Here is a 17,311-nt window from a genome sequence, read left to right on the forward strand (position 1 = left end):
CAAAATATCATGGTCCTATGAAATCATGGAAACAAAAACATGTCCTGGAGTTAAGGTAAGGCTTCCCTGAGGAAGTGACTTTTGAGCTGAGTCTGAAAGATGTCCTTTAGGTAGATGTCCATTTATTCAGTGGACATTTATTGCACCAACTACGGGCCAGGCACTGTCCTCAAAAATGAGGGTGCTATGGAGAAAAAGACAGGGATGGCCCTTGTGTGGCTGAGCTTATGTTCTCCTACAGGGAACAGAAAATAAATGATGAACAAATAAAGAAGAACAGCTCAAGTGGCTAAGTGTTATTTCAAAAAGAAGAGGAAATAAACTAGCCTAGAGTGATAGAGTATCCAGTAGTTGGGAGCATGATAAGAAGTCAACCAAGACTTAATTGCCTTTGCCTTCTAAGATGATTAATTCCTTGAATGGGATCTGTTTGAGCAAATCACAGCATTTTCATGAATACAGTTAGTAGCATTTATAACCAGCAGGCAGGTGCCTTTCTAAACCCTCATTCTCTTTCTTATGCCCTAGGCCCACCTGTCCCAAAAAATGAATGCCGGAGTGTGAAATGGTGTGCAGTAGGCCACCATGAGAGGACCAAATGTGATGAGTGGAGTATAGAGAGTAATGGGAAAGTAAATTGTGAATCTGAAGAGTCCACTGAAGACTGCATTGCCAAGATCATGGTATGGCATTCCTATCTCCATAGGGCAGCATCCCTACACTGCTGCCTGCCTGTCCCTAAGGCTGAGGAAGTATTCCTGGGAATGAGATGAAAACCCAGGAATATTCAGATATGTGGGCAGCTAACTCACTGGGCAAAATGAGTTAAGAACCTTGCCCTCACTGTAGGAGCCCAGCCCCAAAGGAGCATCAGTATTTTTGAGCTTATGGATCTGATAGGCTCCTTGGGGCTGGGCTCCACTCATCTGTCTCACAAAGAAGAATTCTTGGTGTCAGAAGGTTGTTGTGGGAATGTCTCTGGGACAGTGTGTCCTATTAGAGAACAGGAGGACTGAATGTGGGTCTTTGCCCCTCAAGAAACTAAGCAAGGCATCTAGAATTGATCATCTGTTCATGATGGTTTGGGTGAAAATGACAGTACATTTTATTTTCTATGCTGGGTGTACCTGGCTGATGCTTTGGAGATCCAGAACTAGCAATGGCTGTCTCCTGGGTCATTCGTGACCTATGCTGGGAAGGCTGCTTCAAGGAAACACCTGGAAGAGCAGATGGGACAGTAAATAGCCTCTTTTCATCTGCTGTGTTGTGCTGTGCCTTTGCAGAAAGGAGAAGCTGATGCCATGAGCTTGGATGGAGGGTTCATCTACATTGCGGGCAAGTGTGGTCTGGTGCCTGTCCTGGCAGAGAACTACAGTAAGTAGAAGAAGTGCCCCTCAGTGTTTTATTTCCTCTAGGAAATAAAGGAGATGGGAAAATCATAGCCTGATTCATACCACATTGACCATAAAGCTCTTGCTTACTGAGCACCTCCTATTTCCCAGGTTCTGGGTTCCCTCATCGCTAATCTCCACAGTTATCTTGAAGGACAGATCTTCTATCATACCTTCCACCAGCAGAAATGGAGGCTTTGCACTGTGAAGTTCCAGCTAAAAGAGACTCCAATGAAGAGGGCAGTTGGGATTCTTGCTTGGGATTTCTGACAGATCTTGCTTGCAAAATCCATACTTCTCCTATCACTGTGATGTAGGGATTCAAGTATAGTAGGTAGGGGCAACTGTGACTGACCCCAGAACAGACAGAGCAGGAAACTTGAAATTCATAATTTTGGGCTACATTCCATAGGCTAGTGAATTAAAGTGAATTTGCACAATCAAGAGAGCCTGGGTTTTGGGGGAATTAGTGATATGTAGTTTTCCTGGCTCTTTTTATTCCAATCTACAACACGAGAAAGGCATGATTTTCAATCTGTAAATGAATATTCAATGACTTCTTAATTTTCTCTTCTCCAGAACCTCATGACACAGATTGTGAGAAAACACCAGAAAAAGGTGAGTTGGGATTGGTAACCTCATGAGTTTAAGATGAATTCCATTGATTTTGCGAAAGAGGAAGGCAAGTTTAAATTAAAATCAAAAGTAGAAGGCAGTGAAAGAGATCAATTTTTAGAATGCAAAAGAATCATGGAAAGATAGTAATTGGTACTGATGGTTACTCTTTTACACTTGCCATGACCTGCATGCACATAAGATGTCCCACTTAATCCTGTATGGTGGGCCTTGTCGATGCATAAGAGGACCAACAGCTGAGAGAGTTTACAAGTTGTCTAGGCTCCTATATCCAGTAAGCAAATCCACACCCTTCTCACTGCTCCTGACTGCCTTGCATTACATTGGGCCTACAGTGTCAAATGAGAGTTAGCACCAGTGAGGAGCCTTGTATATTTGTGGCTGGCAGGGATGAGGAGATTGGCTCACACAGTCAGATGTTTAGGAATATAAAATTACCCAGTCTCCCAGCCAGGGCTGGGCTCAGAACTCAGGCCAACCTGGCTTTCACCCAGAGGTCTGGCTGGGGTGGATCTGGAGAGATGGGGTGGGAGCAAGTCAGGAAGTCTTACACCACAGTGGGCACTAGGTCCCAGAACCCCTATGCTCAGGCCTCTCCAGGTTATTTCCCAGCTACTTGTGTGCAAGTCTGTCTTGTGACTCCCTCTGATTATAACCCCCAAGCCTTTTTTTAAAGTCTTTTTTTATTGATTATGCTATTACAGTTTTCCCAATTTTCTCCCCTTTATCTTCCCTCCACCCTGTCCCCCCAACCCTCCAGCATTCCCCCCTACTTAGTTCATGTCCACGGGTTGTACCTATAAGTTCTTTGAGTCCTCTGTTTCCTATACCATTTTTTATCTTTCCCTGTCTATTTTATGCCTACTAATCATGCTGCTTCTTCCCCCCCATTCCTCCCTTCTCCCTCTCCACTGAACTCCCTCTGTGTGATGTCCATTTCTCTGATTCTGTTCCCATTCTGGTTGTTTGCTTATTTTTTGTTTTCATTGTTTTTCTTTCCTTTTAGGTTCATTTGTTGATAGTTATGAGTTTGTTGTCATTTTATGTTCATATTTTTTATCTTCATTTTTCTTAGTTAAGTCCCTTTAACATTTCATATAATAAGGGCTTGGCGATGATGAACTCCTTTAATTTGACTTTATCTGGGAAGCACTTTATCTGCCCTTCTATTCTAAATGAAAGCTTTGCTGTTTAGAGTAATCTTAGATGTAGGTCCTTGCGTTTCATGACTTCAAATACTTCTTTCCAGTGCCTTCTTGCCTGTAAGGTTTCTTTTGAGAAATCAGCTGATAGCCTTATGGGAACTCCTTTGTAGGTAACTGTCTCCTTTTCTCTTGAGGCTCTTAGAATTTTCTCTTTGTCTTTAATCTTGGGTAATTTAATGATGATGTGCCTTGGTGTGTTGCTCTTTGGGTCCTACTTCTTTGGGACTCTCTGGGCTTCCTGGACTTCCTGGAAGTCTATTTCCTTCGCTGGATTGAGGAAGTTTTCCTTCATTATTTGTTTAAATAAGTTTTCAATTTCTTGCTGTTGCTCTTCTCCTTCTGGCACCCCTATAATTAAGATGTTGGAATGTTTCCCAGAGTCCTCAGCCTCTCTTCATTTTTTTGGATTCTTCTTTCTTTGTTCTGATCCAGTCGGATGTTTATTTCTTCCTTTTGTTCCAAATCATTGCTTTGAATCCTGGTTTCCTTCTTGTCACTGTTGGTTCCCTGAATATTTTGTTTTATTTCATTTTGGGTATCTTTCATTTGTTCTTTCATTTTGCGTGGCAACCCCAGCCATAGCCCACAGTCAGCTCTGAGGCTCAGTTTTCCCCTTAAGTCGGTCCCTCCCATGCAGCTCCACTGAGCTTGGCAGTCAGCCCCACCCCTCAGCTGCCTCACCAAGGTGATTCTGAGTCGCCCACCCCATGGGTCTGCCTTACTGGTCTGGTTGTTCTGGTTGATTTTTTCTTTAATTCTTTGGTTGTCAGAGTTCCATGCAGCTTGATTTTCTGATGCTTCTGATTGTTTATTGATTTTAGATTGGTTGTTATCCTCTTTTTCGGTTGTGAGAGGAAGCGAAGGAATTTTACCTGTGCCTCCATATTGGCTGGAACTCCCTCCAAGCCTTTTTCTGTTACTCAAGGAGCCAGTCTCATTAGCAGAACACAGAAAGGCCCATTCTTATTCTATGGATAATATAACTTCTCTGTTTTGTGTTATAAACAATTTATTGAGTTAAATTAGAAAGTGAAATTTTGGGTTGATGTTCTGTTTCCAAGTTAAAGGATCAGTAACTATCTGCTGCTAAAGATGACAGCTGACTTTTGACAGTTTCCACTTCACATATTTATTTTGGTACAAACCTGTATTTTCCTTATCACAAAATATCTGGCCAGAATATTCCCTGCAGTTTATTATTCATGTACCACTCTTTACTAAAATTGTTAGTGTATAAAATGTTGGAGTTACATATATACTTCTGTATGCATTCCTCTGATATTGTACAGTGGAGGATGAGTTGCTGATTTACAGTTTCAGTACCTTTGTGGCTTTGGGAAGGGTCATATATCAGCCATTGCTCTGATGATAATATATTCTTACTATTTTGACTTTTTCGGTGCAGATTAATCTCCATCTGACAGGGTGACTTGGACTTCACCTTACTCAGTTATTGGGAAGGGCCCTTTCAAAGACAATAGAAATGATTCAGAATAATTTTGCTTCCATAGGGAGATGGCAGGGTTTGACTGCAGAGAGACACTCTGGAGGGCCTAGAGGTGTTAATACATCCTTTTTTTGGTATCTTTCTGGTAGGGTATCTTGCTGTGGCTGTGGTGAAATCATCAGCACCAGATGACCTCACCTGGAACTCTCTAAAAGGCAAGAAGTCCTGTCACACTGCAGTAGATAGAACCGCTGGCTGGAACATCCCCATGGGCCTACTCTACAACAAGATCAACCACTGTGAATTCGGTGAGTGAATCCCAGGAGGTCACTGTAGTCAGGACAGGGCAGAAAGAGGTATACTAGAAAGAAAGTGGCATGGTACAAAGCACTTCTGTGGCCCTGGGTCTATGGTAGTTAAAATTTGGTTAAAGAGGACCTCAAGAAAATACCTAAAAGAAATGGTAGGGCTGGGGAGATGAATCAGAATGGTTCTTTTTGGTTGCACATAATGGCTTACCTTTCTCTCTACTAAAAAAGAGGAGAGGTGAGCAGTCCATGCTGATATAATCATTAGAAACCTAGGCTCCTTCCCTTTTTCTGCCTCACGGTTCTGAGCATGAGGCCTCCATCTTCAAGGTCACCCATAATTGCCATCACATCCATAATCCAGGAGGCCTCAAGGAGCAAGGAGTAAGGACAACTTAAAGTGTATGCCACCTACTGTTAACTTCTTAAAGAAGTCATTCAGGAAATCTAACCCAACTACTGCTATTAACTTCTCACTGCCCAGAACTTAGGCACATAGTCCACTCAGCAGTAAAAGAAGCTGAAGGTGTCATGTTTTATTTGGGCATATTTCTGCCCAAATAAAACCAGATCTTGTTAAACAAATTAAAAATAGAATTACCATAGCATCCAGCAATTCCACTACTGGGTATTATCCAAAACAAGCAAAAACACTAATTCAAAAAGACACATGTGCTCCCATGTTCACTGCAGTGTTATTTACAATAGCCAAGATGTGGAAACAATGTGTCTGTCGATAGATGAGTGGATAAGGAAAATGTGGGATACATACATGCACATATACACACTGGAATATTATTCAGCCATAAAAAAAAAACAAACAAGGAAATTTTGCCATTTGCTATGATATGGATTGACCTCAAGGGCATTATAGTAAGTGAAATAAGTCAGGCAGAGAAAGACGAATACCGTATAATCTCATTTATATGTGGAATCTAAAAAAAAAAAGAAACCAAACTGAGCTATTAGATACACAAAAGACATTGCTGGTTGCCAGGGGCCAGGGGTGGGGTTTGGACAACATGGGTAAAGTGTATTAAAAGGTACAAACTTCCAGTTATAAAGTAAATAAGTCATGGGGTGATATGTAGCATGGTGACTAAAGTTAATAATGTTGTGTTGCATATTTAAAAGTTGCTAAAAGAGATCTTACATTTCTCATCAAAAGAAAAAGAATTTATAACTATCTGGGGTGACAGATGTTAACTAGATTTATTGTGGTGATCATTTCACAATATATTCACAGTCATTATGCTGTACACCTGAAACTGATAATAATGTTAAATGTCAATTATGTATCAATAAAATAATTAATGGAGAAAAACATTTTAAAAACTAGAGCTTTGTTATGAAGGAACAAGGGGAAATGCCTATTGGGTCAATAGCTACAATCCTGCTACAGGGCCTTCTAGGCAATATGAGTGTGTGGGATCCTCAGGTCTCTTTAAGGTCTTGGCAGTCTCTACCTGTTTGGGGCCATACACACCTTTTATGTGTCAGATGAAGGCCATTCATATTGACTTGATTAAGAAAAGCTGACTTCCTCTTGTCCTTCTGCACAGATAAATATTTCAGTCAAGGCTGTGCTCCTGGGTATGAGCCAACTTCCAGTCTCTGTGCTCTTTGTATTGGCTCAGAAAATAGTCCAGAAAAGAAGTGTCAAGCCAACAGCAATGAGAGATACTATGGTTATACGGGGGCTTTCAGGTAAGTCTTATAACACTAATATGAAAATAACACCCCCCAGCTCTCTCTCACAAGATTCCTTTTTAGGAACTCAGGAGAGTTCTTATGTTTCTAGTCTGCTGGGCCTGCATGTATCAGGGTGCCACATTCAGCAACCCTACGAAGAACCCTTTCACACGGAGTCTCCAGACCTGGCTGTCATAGACAGCAAAGACTGGCAGCATGATACAAACTAGAAGTTCTCAAGAGAGGGCAGTTTGCCCTCTGGGGACATTTGGCAGTGTCTGGAGATGTTTTTAATGATCAAATAGGGCTAGAATGGGCTGGGCGTGTTGCTTCTGACATCTAGCTGGTAGAGGCTGCTAAACGTCCTGCATGCATATGGCAGCACCCTACAACAAAGAGTGATCTGGTTCAAAGTGTTACCAGTGCCAGTGTGTGGGAACCCTAACACAGCTGAATACAGGGGTCGGGGGCCTGGCCTGTGCTCTTCCATGCATCTTTGGGGAACCTGCAACCATACTCACCTGGAAATATACGAAAGTAAAGCACATGATTTTTACATTCCCAACTACATCTCTATTCCATGGAATGTTTATCATTTTCATAGAGACACCTGTGCACCTTATGACCTTATACTTTTTAACTACTCTTTCTCATTCAGGCCTGTGTTACTTAGTAGTTCATGAATCCATCAACTTGCACAGTAATGGCAGTATTGTAACTGAACTTCTCAGTACTAAAGGAAAAAAAACAAAGGTTATCCCACACTGGAATATCTAATATCTGTTTTAATACTAGGAAAATGATGTAGCCCTCTCTGTTGGAGAAACTATTCCAGAATTTAAGATTTAGTGTGTAGAACCAAGATTATATAACTCACAGGTGACAAACACAAGGCCTGCCGAAGCAGGCCCTCCACCTTGTGTTGTCCAGCCTGGCACCTTGTTTCTACCCAGGGGCAGAGCCGAGCTCCTTGCCCCTAGTTAAGGAGTAGTTACATTTATACAGCCTAAAATTACATTTGGCCCTTTGAAGGCAACTGCAAGGCTGATGTGGCCCCAGGTGCAAATGAGTTTGACACCCCTGGTGTAACTACAAACCAAATCAGAGGTTTCGTTTTCTTTTTCTTTACTACTTACATTAGTAATATATGTAAGATTAGTGATAAATCTATTATTGGTAATAATAGGTTAATGATAGAAGGGGAGTCACAATTGCTGATATCAGATGGCCAGCCCTAGATCTGTAAAGTGGCCCTCCTGAATGGCAGATGTATCTTGCTGACTTCTTCTCTTCCTTTCTACCTGGCTCTCTGTAGGTGTCTGGTTGAGAGTGGAGATGTGGCCTTTGTGAAAGACCAGACTGTCAAACAGAACACTGAGGGTACGTGCACATGCTCCTCTGCCCCTACAAATTGGAGTTGCTGGGTTCCCTTGTGCTCAGGATGCTGGGTGGAGGTGTTATGGACTCTGTCAGGCTCCATAGCTCTGATTCCCAACCTTTTTATTCAGTGAAGAGAGAAGTTTTCATGTGGGTAGGCAGAATGGTAAGGACTGTGGGGTCCTACTGGACTTAAATTCTCTCCTAGGAACCCTACCATGGGTGCAGGCATTATGTTGCCTGTCCCCTAAATACTGCAGGGCACATTTCTTAAGAACAAGGATATTCTCTTATATACCTGAATTACAGTGATCCAGATCAGAATATTTATATTAACATGGATTCAATACTCATCATATCCACATTTCATATTCAGATTTTCTGAATCACTGCTAAAAGGCACTTTATAATTATTTCCATATTTCCAGGTCTAATATATATTCCAATATATTTTATGTCCACTGAAAAAACCTAGAGATAGTGGCACATCAGTAGCAATGAGCACCAAGATCTTGGATCTAGAACTGCCTCCAATAAAAGGAACCAGGGCCCCTTACAACCATAGCCGATTCTAGAGCTGGACAGGAAAAATACAAGGTGAGCTTGTTACATCAGAGTGAAGTGCTCAGAGTCATGGACATATGGAAGCACACAGTAAACATTTTTAAGGACCTCCCACTGGCCAAATCTGGGATATTCTGAACATTAAAAGAAATAATAATAATATAAAAGATAATAACCCACTGGATAAAATAAGAATACATGAGTCCATCCTGATTAAACAAATGAAGGTAAAAAGATAGATCTTCCTTATTGTACAATGCTAACTAATAAATGTAGAAATAATTATAGAGTTAAAAAAACTATCACTTGGCACTCAATACAGTAATAATTTATTCAGTCAAGAATCATTATTGGATACTAAAACCAGTGGGTGAATATTGATGTTAAAAAACAGAACAGGATTTTTTAAAAGTTGTTAAGAATGATGAGTACTTCATCTGCCTGCTCTGTATTATCAAATGCACTACAGTCCACGCAGCTGTTACCTCCTTCCTTTCCTTATGCCCCTTCACACAACCTCAAATCTTGCCTGCAACTCATCTAGAATGAACTAGTGTGGCACCAACTCATCCAAGAAGGCTTCCCTGATGGCACATGCATATTGACAACAGACTCCCTTATCCATATTGCTAGTATTATTGAATTTATCACATTCTTTAATAAACTGTGGCCACAGGAAATCTTTGAGCTCTTTCTTCCTCCTTTTATATCTCAACATCAACTATAATATGTGGCACATAGGAGTAGCTAAGTTCTTACTTGAAGGAATATTCTTTTGGCTAATTTTTCTTTCTTCCCTCCTATTATTTTTGCTTTTTTCTTTAAGGGTGGTCCTTTTTCCTGCTGTTGAGTGTTACCCTAAGACTGGTTCTTTGTCACTTCTTGATTTCTTTTTGTATTCTTCTGAGTAGGACTTCCCTCTCTAGGCTCCAACTCCCCACTGTTTGCAGTGACCCTACAAGCCAGACCTACTGAGGGGAACTTAGAGAGGAGGCCTAACCTCCCATCTAAAAGCATCCCAGGATCTCTATTTGCCATGTGGTCATTTTTATGGGCAAAGTACACTGGCATAGCAACCTCAGCCTGTACAAATCCAAGCTCCTTGTATTCATTCTCTCAAAATCCAGTCCTCTCCCCATGTCCTCTGTCCCTATTGAAGACTTTACTACATGCCCTGTCAGTCAAGCCTAGATCAATTCCTCAGTCAGTATGGTTTTTGTTTCTTCAAAATGTGTCTTTATTAATTCTTTAGTATGTTGTGATATAGAAGAATCAGGATATAAAAGCATGTGGACTATATGATCTAATTATTTAGATACATCTGCATATTACGTGTGTGTGTGTGTCGAAAAAAGACTAGAAGAAATGCACCAATCTTGAAAGTGGCTGCTATGGGATTACAAGTGCTTCAGAATTTTCTTCCTTAAACTATGTAGCATTTTACAAATTACTTTTGTACAAAATCAAGGATTACTATTACTGAAAAGAATATGTTTTAACATGCACTTCTAGATGCCCACTGCTACCTTCCCAACCCAGAATGAAGCTCCTCCTGTCTCATTCTTAACTGTCCTGTTCCAGGCTCTGGCTCATACATTAACATTCACTTCCATTCATAAATCCTCATAGACCCACTTTTCCTCTTGCCAAGTGCCACACTCAAGGTCTGTAGTGTCTGGGCGTGCCTCACCAGTTCAGCTCCACTGCCCAGGACTCTGCTCCAGTGGAGCCATTCTCATTTCACCCTTTGGAAGCACCAGGTTTGTACCTGACTCTGAGTCTTACCAGTGCCCTCCCTCATCCCGCTGAGAAGCATTCCTTTCTCCTCTTCTCAATCCTACACATGTTACAAGACACACGTAAAACCTTGCCTCCTTCAGCTAGCTTCCCCTAATTAATGTACTCACTGTGCTGGTTCTGAGCTCACACAGCATTTAGAGTGTGTTCCACAAGATAGAAAATATTATTTGTGCCCTGAAGTTTTGCCTTTAGTATGTGTGTTTTCCCCCTCTCTGTTAAGACTGTGTCTTGCAGAGAGCTGAGAACATAGTATTATATAAATGCTTAAATTACATGTAGAATAGATGGGTTTGGAGAGAACAATGATGAATTTTATACGGAAGGTGTTGAGTTGGAGGGACTGTAAGAAAGGAAAGGAGAAACATTAGAAGGTGAGTGAAGATGTGTGCAGTTACTAGGTGGGGAGAGGCAGGAAATTTGGAGTTTTCTATTAAAATTGAAAGTGTACATTTGGGGAGTATAGGTAACAGGTATTTTAACTTTATATATAAGTAATATAAAATTTTATACTGGTGAATTCATGTATTAGTTGTTAAGTTAAATGAAGAAAACTAATTGGAAACTAAATTAGGAAAAATATTGCAACACTGCATTTTTGGAGAGAAGTATAAACTGGGAAAACATATTTGAGGTCTGCCTCTGGAAGAAAAAGCCAAAATCCTGAGAATGGGTGAGTTTTCTTTTCTAGAGAGGATCCGGAGAAGACGAAGCAAAGGACTGAGGACAGGATATGGACCTGTGTGCACAGAGGGCTGTGCGTATTTTCACGTAGAGCCAGTATGAGTGAGTCAGACTTAAAACACTGCTGCAGTTTCTGAAAGGGCTTCTGGCAAAGTTCTTTTGCTTGTTGGTACAACAAGATAGAGCACAGTGATTGTCAACTAGTTGAGGGTTGTGTTCTTTCTATGCTTGAGTAAGAAAGAGGTCCAGATGCTTTAGAATTTAGTAGAAATAAAGAACTTTTTAAGCATCCACAGTATATAGTCTACTCTTCCCTGGCTGGGTGAGGCAGGCTGGAAAGGGTGGTTGTTGCAAACCCTTGCTCGTGGGGTCCACGGCATTGTAGTTGAAACAAAAGAAATTCACACGGACTACCAGACTACCGAATCATGTGGAAGAAAAGGGCAAGAGGCTTCTCCCTCAAGGGGAGCAAAAGCCTCAGCCCTTGCTCCAATGAGCTTTTACTGTCTTACAGGGCAGGTTACAAGAAGGTCCTCATTAACTATGCACAGGCTCGCTTTAGGTGGTTACCTTTTACAGAAAACAAAGGAGCCAATGCTGGTAATCACATCACAGAAGAGGGATATTTGCAAACGAAAAGGCAAAAGTAGTTGAACCGGTTACACTGATCCTTGGAAGGTTTAGCATGGCTTTTAGGAAGTTATTTTGCAGTAAATGTCTGCCACTGGGGGCTGGGCCCACACCACGCAGGATGGTCTACTACAGATGGTCACTAGGAATTCCAGCTAACTCTAGTCTCTTCCTCTCCACATCACTGTAACCTCAGTCTGTGTACTTCTGCTGGCAACTGGATCTAGGCCCTCCACACACCGATGGGTCTGTCATATCCTCCTGGAGAGGGTGTCTTGACCAAAGCTGTCAGCTGTGGCTGACATGCCTTCTCTATCTCCAGGAAATAATCCCGAAGCCTGGGCTAAGAATCTAAAGCAGAGTGACTTCAAGCTGCTGTGCACTGATGGCACCAGGAAGGATGTGACCGAGGCTGAGAACTGCTACCTAGCACGATCCCCAAATCATGGTGTCGTCTCGAGGGAAGATAAGGCAGCTTGTGTTCGCCAGGTGTTACTTAACCAGCAGGTATGAACCAGCCAGGGCCTCCCACCCTCTCTTTCTAGGTGATTATTTGGCAGGAACTCACAGCTAAATGCAGCCCACATTCCAGCATTCTCTTTCTTGAAACTAGAATTGGGAGGGTATGGATTATGGAACTGGATCTCTAAGACCTGGCTCTCCTGGTTACTGGAGATAATCACCCATCTGATCTGCATGTCCTCAGGTCTGCCTTCTTGCTTGCCCTTAACCTTGCTCTGTGGTACCTTCATTTTCTGCATATCTATGTTTTGTTTTTTTTTTAATGAAGGAGACTGATTCTGTTTCCCAGACCTCCTTCACACAGGTCATGAAATGAAAACCTGCGTTTCCCTTGCTTAGACAGACTGAGAATCACTTCAATATCCAGACAACCCAAGACCCCTCCCCTCGCAGAGCTAGGCTTGGTGGGGAGAGGGGCTGTCTAAGTATTCCAATCTAAAAGGCTCCTCAACTCACATCACCACCTTCCCCACAACGACAGCTTCCTGCCTATTGATTCACCATTAGTTTTCTTTTTAAAAAATTAAGATAGCATACCTCTGTGAGCCCTTTTAAGGTAAATGGTAATAATTCAGATTTAATGAAGACTTCCTAGGTGCTAGGTGGAATGCTAAACTTTTTGTAATCATCATTTCACTTATAACCTTAGGAAGCCTGGAGTGATCAAGCCTCTTGCCCAAGACAGGATCAAAGATGTTCATGTTTGACTAAACATGAACTTGCAACAACCACCTGTAACCCCCTCATTGAGTGGCTCACGTTTAATATCTTCTCTGACAATAAGACTTGGAAGGGAACAAGTTTCTGTCCTTTCATTTCCTGGAAGCAGCCCTCAAGGCCCTGGCCAAGGAAGTAGAGAGATCAGAGAAAGCAGGAGTGAGTGGCTGGGTGGGAGGGACTTCACAGAGCAGGTAGGCCTTCGTGAAAGCATGGAGCCAGGGCCAAAAAAGGGCGAACACCAGGTGAGGGAGGGGAAAGACCCTGAGGCATGCTTTGTAACCTCCCTTTCTTTCCAAAGCCTTCCCAGCTTTCAGCCTCCTCCATCTCATCCAGGTGTTCCTAGCTGCTCGCTACCACAGGTCTTCATGCACTTTCTATTTATTTGACAGGCCACCTTTGGAAAAAATGGAACTGCCTGCTTGAACAATTTTTGTATGTTCCAATCTAAAACCAAGGACCTTCTGTTCAGGGATGATACAAAATGTTTGGCCGAACTTCAGGACAGAACAACGTACGAATCATATTTAGGAGCAGAGTATGTCACTGCTGTGGCCAACCTGAAACAATGCTCAACTTCGAGTGAGTAAGAGGAACAGTGTGGGGGAAGCTACAAAGCAAATACAGGCAGGGCTCTGGGTGGTGGGTACAAAGTGAGAAGTGGGCTATGGTCCCCAGGAGGTGACTAATGGACAAGATGAATTAATGATGGAAACATATAATCCCAGAACATATGGAAGTCTACTTGTATGGGCAGATGGCAAGGAGGCCATGAGCACTGAATTAGTGAACTGTCTGGATATGCAGAATTCCAAAGTAAGAGGTTTAGGTGCCCATGCCCATTGCTATGCACTAAAATCCTTTTTAAATTCAGAGTTTCATTGTCCAATACATAGGTAGCCCCTAGCTACAATGGATATTTACATTTAAATTAATTAAAATGAAAAAAAAGAAAAATTTACTTTCTTAGTCACACTAGCCACAATTCAAATGTTCAATTACGTGTGACTCCATATAGGTGGGCAAAGGTAGCATTTCCATCACTGCAGAAAGATCTTTAACATAGCACTACTCTTGTGAGCTTGAACAATAGTAAGTTCTGGTAACTATAAAATCGTACGTACTATTCATCTGGAACACCAGTTTTCTTGGAATCAAAATACAATAAAACACACCTTTGCACTCTATCTATGTCGGACCTAATTTAATCACTTGAAGTCATTTGGAAGATGTGGGTAAACAACATGGTTATAGGGTGAATGTATGTCAACTTTTGTGTGCACATCAGTGAGCCATGGTCCTTAAAATACTGATTCCAGGCCATGGGGATACTGATTCAGCAAGTCTGTGCCAAAGTCAGGGTTTTTGCATTTTAACAGCTGCCCCACATACTTCTGATGTAAGGAACATGCTTGCCCGTGGCCACTGCTGAGAGCACTGAGACTATATTTATTTAACCTATACCTCTAAGAGGGGAGGAAGTTCAGCTCTGCTGTTCTCTTTTCCACCTTCAACCCCTAGTACAAAAACTGGCAGGTACCAAGTGCCTAGTGCCTCTTGTTATGGTAGTTCCTCAACTGCCTAAAGAGGTCAGAGATCACAGTCTTTTCAGGTTCCTTCCAGTCACATGGGATCATGTGTGGAGCTCTGCCTACAAGATACAAGGTGGGGGATGATGTAGAGCAGGGAAATCGTGTTACCATCCTTGGCATGGGGCACCACCTGGGATAGGCACAGTGCCATGCCCGTAAGTGGAGAAGGCCACTGGGAGAAGAATGACTGGCCCAGCCATCAGAGGAGCACAGCCATGGTCTGAATGCTTTTGTATTCAAAACTAGCTATTCATTCACTCAACAGACAATAAACACAGGTAGATATTGACTGTCCTACCTTTCTTCTCTGCCCCTACAGAACTCCTGGAAGCCTGCACTTTCCACAGAGGTTGAAATCCGAAAGTGGGGCCGTGACCTGATGGAGATGGGAGCGCATGTGACCCATCAGCTTCCCCTGGTGTTGCTGGCCTGAGCTGTTTGGCTGTCTTCATAGTTCAATGTTGCTGCCTATGCAGGAAATAAAATAAAATTTGTTACTGGTTCTACCTTTTAAAAACTTCATTCTTTCCTAAATGTTTATCCTGGAAGGATTTCTTTTATACTATCCAACTCAATACATGGGCCACTGAGTCCTTCCTTCGGAGCTGAAGATTCATCCAATCCTTCCCACTACCTTGGATGTGGTCCCAGAGCCACACCTCCGGGATACAGTCTCAGTGGGAATTCTTCCTAAAAGGGGTCTGCATGATCAATATAATAGAATCAAGTGTCTACAGCCCTGTGTGTTTGTATGTTGCTACAGAAGGGGCAGGAAGGAGTTATTGAAATAGACTGTTCAAGCAAGTACTGAAAGAGAATATGAAATATTTATACATTTAAAAATATTTTTAATGAATTTCATCAGGTCCTGACTCTAATTGGTTGGAAAAGTGAATCACTGGGACATCTTGCTAAAAATCACCCTTTGACTCCGATTCCCACAGCAGTCATTGCCCTGTCTCCTCCCCTCACTTATTATAAGTGAGCTGTTTCCACCCTCACTTATTATTAATGGTGGGACATATGGAAGTCAGTCTTCTGCTACACTCACTTCTCTGGAAGTCAGGTATCCTGGCCAAGGTCACCATCCACCTGCAGCTGTGAAAACCAACTTTAGTTCTTTCCTTCTTGAGTCTGTTTACTGTACTTGATATAACTGACCACTCACTTTTCCTTGGAACTCTCCCCAGCTTCTCTGTCCTGGCAGTTCTGTCCATTTCTGGCCTTACTTTGGGCTCAGCCTACTGGCCTTGAAACTGTAGAAAAATCTTCCTGAGGTTCTCTTCTTGACCCAGCACTCTTCTCACTTTGCAGGCCACCCCCCTAAACAATGTGAATAACTCCTGGGCATCTACCTACATCTACACCTATATTTCTGACCCCTGCCTCTAGTGTCTCCACACTCGTACCTCCTCCTCCTTACTCTGAATCTGTACCGTAGAGTTCCCTCAGCAACCAGAAATCCAGCAAGTCAAAAACGGAGATGATCATCCTGCCCCTTTCCTCTCCTGCTTCCCTAATCCAACTGCTGTTTACATATTTGAGTATTTCACATCAGCTACGGTCAAGGTCTTCTAGCCTCACAGGAGCCATAAAGTGAGGAGTGAAGTTTCATCTCACTGTTTTCCTTCATTCCATGTCCAATGTCAGCAAGTGTTGATTTTGCCTTCTAAACATCCCTCCAGTTTGCCTCTCTATTTCCTGACTCCTTGCACGGCCTCAGTTTACACTCAGGAACAAAGCTGCAGGTGGGGTTTCTGGACACAGCAGTCCACATAGCTCTTTACTTTGTAGTGTCCACGGAAGCAGGATCCTAGGTCTGCTTTGCAGTGAACACCCAGTCCTTACCTTTTTACACACAGCCCTACTTTGCTTTGAGCCTACCAATACTTTGCCTTATTTAATATTCACCAAAATTCCACCCTTACCCCAAACCCTACAATAACTTTTCTCTTCCTGTTTGGTGAGGTCCCCCATGGGGTGTGGTCTGTCTTAATGCAATGAGTCAACAAATCTAATTTTGCCAACAATGTATGGAGCACCTACCATGAGCCAGATGCTGTTCTAGAGGTGGCAAATACAGCAGTTCATGCTGTAGTCTCTTGATAATTTGTGTATTTTTATTTATTCCTCCCTCTAGACTGTCTTCTTGTCACTACACATGTACAGAAAAATGTCTGAAATAATGTTCACCAGATACTTACAGGTATGAAGGTTGATGCAATTTGTGGCTTTTTTCTTTGATCTTTCATTATGGCTTGAGTTTTTAATATAATAAGCATAACTCATTTTAATTCTTTTAATTTTTTTTATTCTCACCTGAGGACAGTTTTTCATTGCTTTTAGAGAAGCAATGAAAAAGGAAGGCAAGGATGGAAGGGAGGGGAAGAGAGAGAGAGAAAGAGAGAGACATTGATGTGAGAGAGAAGCACTGACTTGGTTGCTTTCTCATACATGCCCCATCCAAGGATCAAACCTGCAACCTGGGTACATGTCCTGATGGAACATCGAACCCATGACCTTTTTAGTCTTTGGGACAATGCTCTGACCAACTGAGCCACACTGGCCAGAGCTCATTTTAATTCTTTTAAAAAAAGTCCTCTAAGTATTTTGTTTTCAAAAACACAAGAGTTAAAAAGATAAATCAGAGTTGGGTAATGATATGATTGGTGTCCCTGAGTCTGAGATAGGTTGCATTGTGCTTTGGAACTATTGGGAACAGGAGAGGAGATAAAATCCATCTGGTAAA

General features: G+C 42.1%; 1 protein-coding gene across 1 annotated transcript in view; it reads left to right on the plus strand.

The window, feature by feature from the left end:
* Positions 1 to 15,079, plus strand: part of LOC123830521 (serotransferrin-like) — a 28,337-nt gene extending 13,258 nt beyond the window's left edge. The window contains exons 9-17 of the mRNA XM_045856853.1: positions 529 to 683; positions 1,284 to 1,374; positions 1,971 to 2,009; positions 4,829 to 4,987; positions 6,550 to 6,694; positions 7,995 to 8,059; positions 12,054 to 12,238; positions 13,363 to 13,552; positions 14,882 to 15,079. Coding sequence (XP_045712809.1) covers positions 529 to 683; positions 1,284 to 1,374; positions 1,971 to 2,009; positions 4,829 to 4,987; positions 6,550 to 6,694; positions 7,995 to 8,059; positions 12,054 to 12,238; positions 13,363 to 13,552; positions 14,882 to 14,916 — 1,064 coding nt within the window. The 3' untranslated portion in view covers positions 14,917 to 15,079. The remainder of the gene's footprint in view (positions 1 to 528; positions 684 to 1,283; positions 1,375 to 1,970; positions 2,010 to 4,828; positions 4,988 to 6,549; positions 6,695 to 7,994; positions 8,060 to 12,053; positions 12,239 to 13,362; positions 13,553 to 14,881) is intronic.
* Positions 15,080 to 17,311: the final 2,232 nt, after the last annotated feature.

Source organism: Phyllostomus hastatus, unplaced genomic scaffold (genome assembly GCF_019186645.2).
Source record: "Phyllostomus hastatus isolate PE091 unplaced genomic scaffold, TTU_PhHast_1.1 phas_scaffold_129, whole genome shotgun sequence".
Classification (NCBI taxonomy): Eukaryota; Metazoa; Chordata; class Mammalia; order Chiroptera; family Phyllostomidae; genus Phyllostomus; species Phyllostomus hastatus.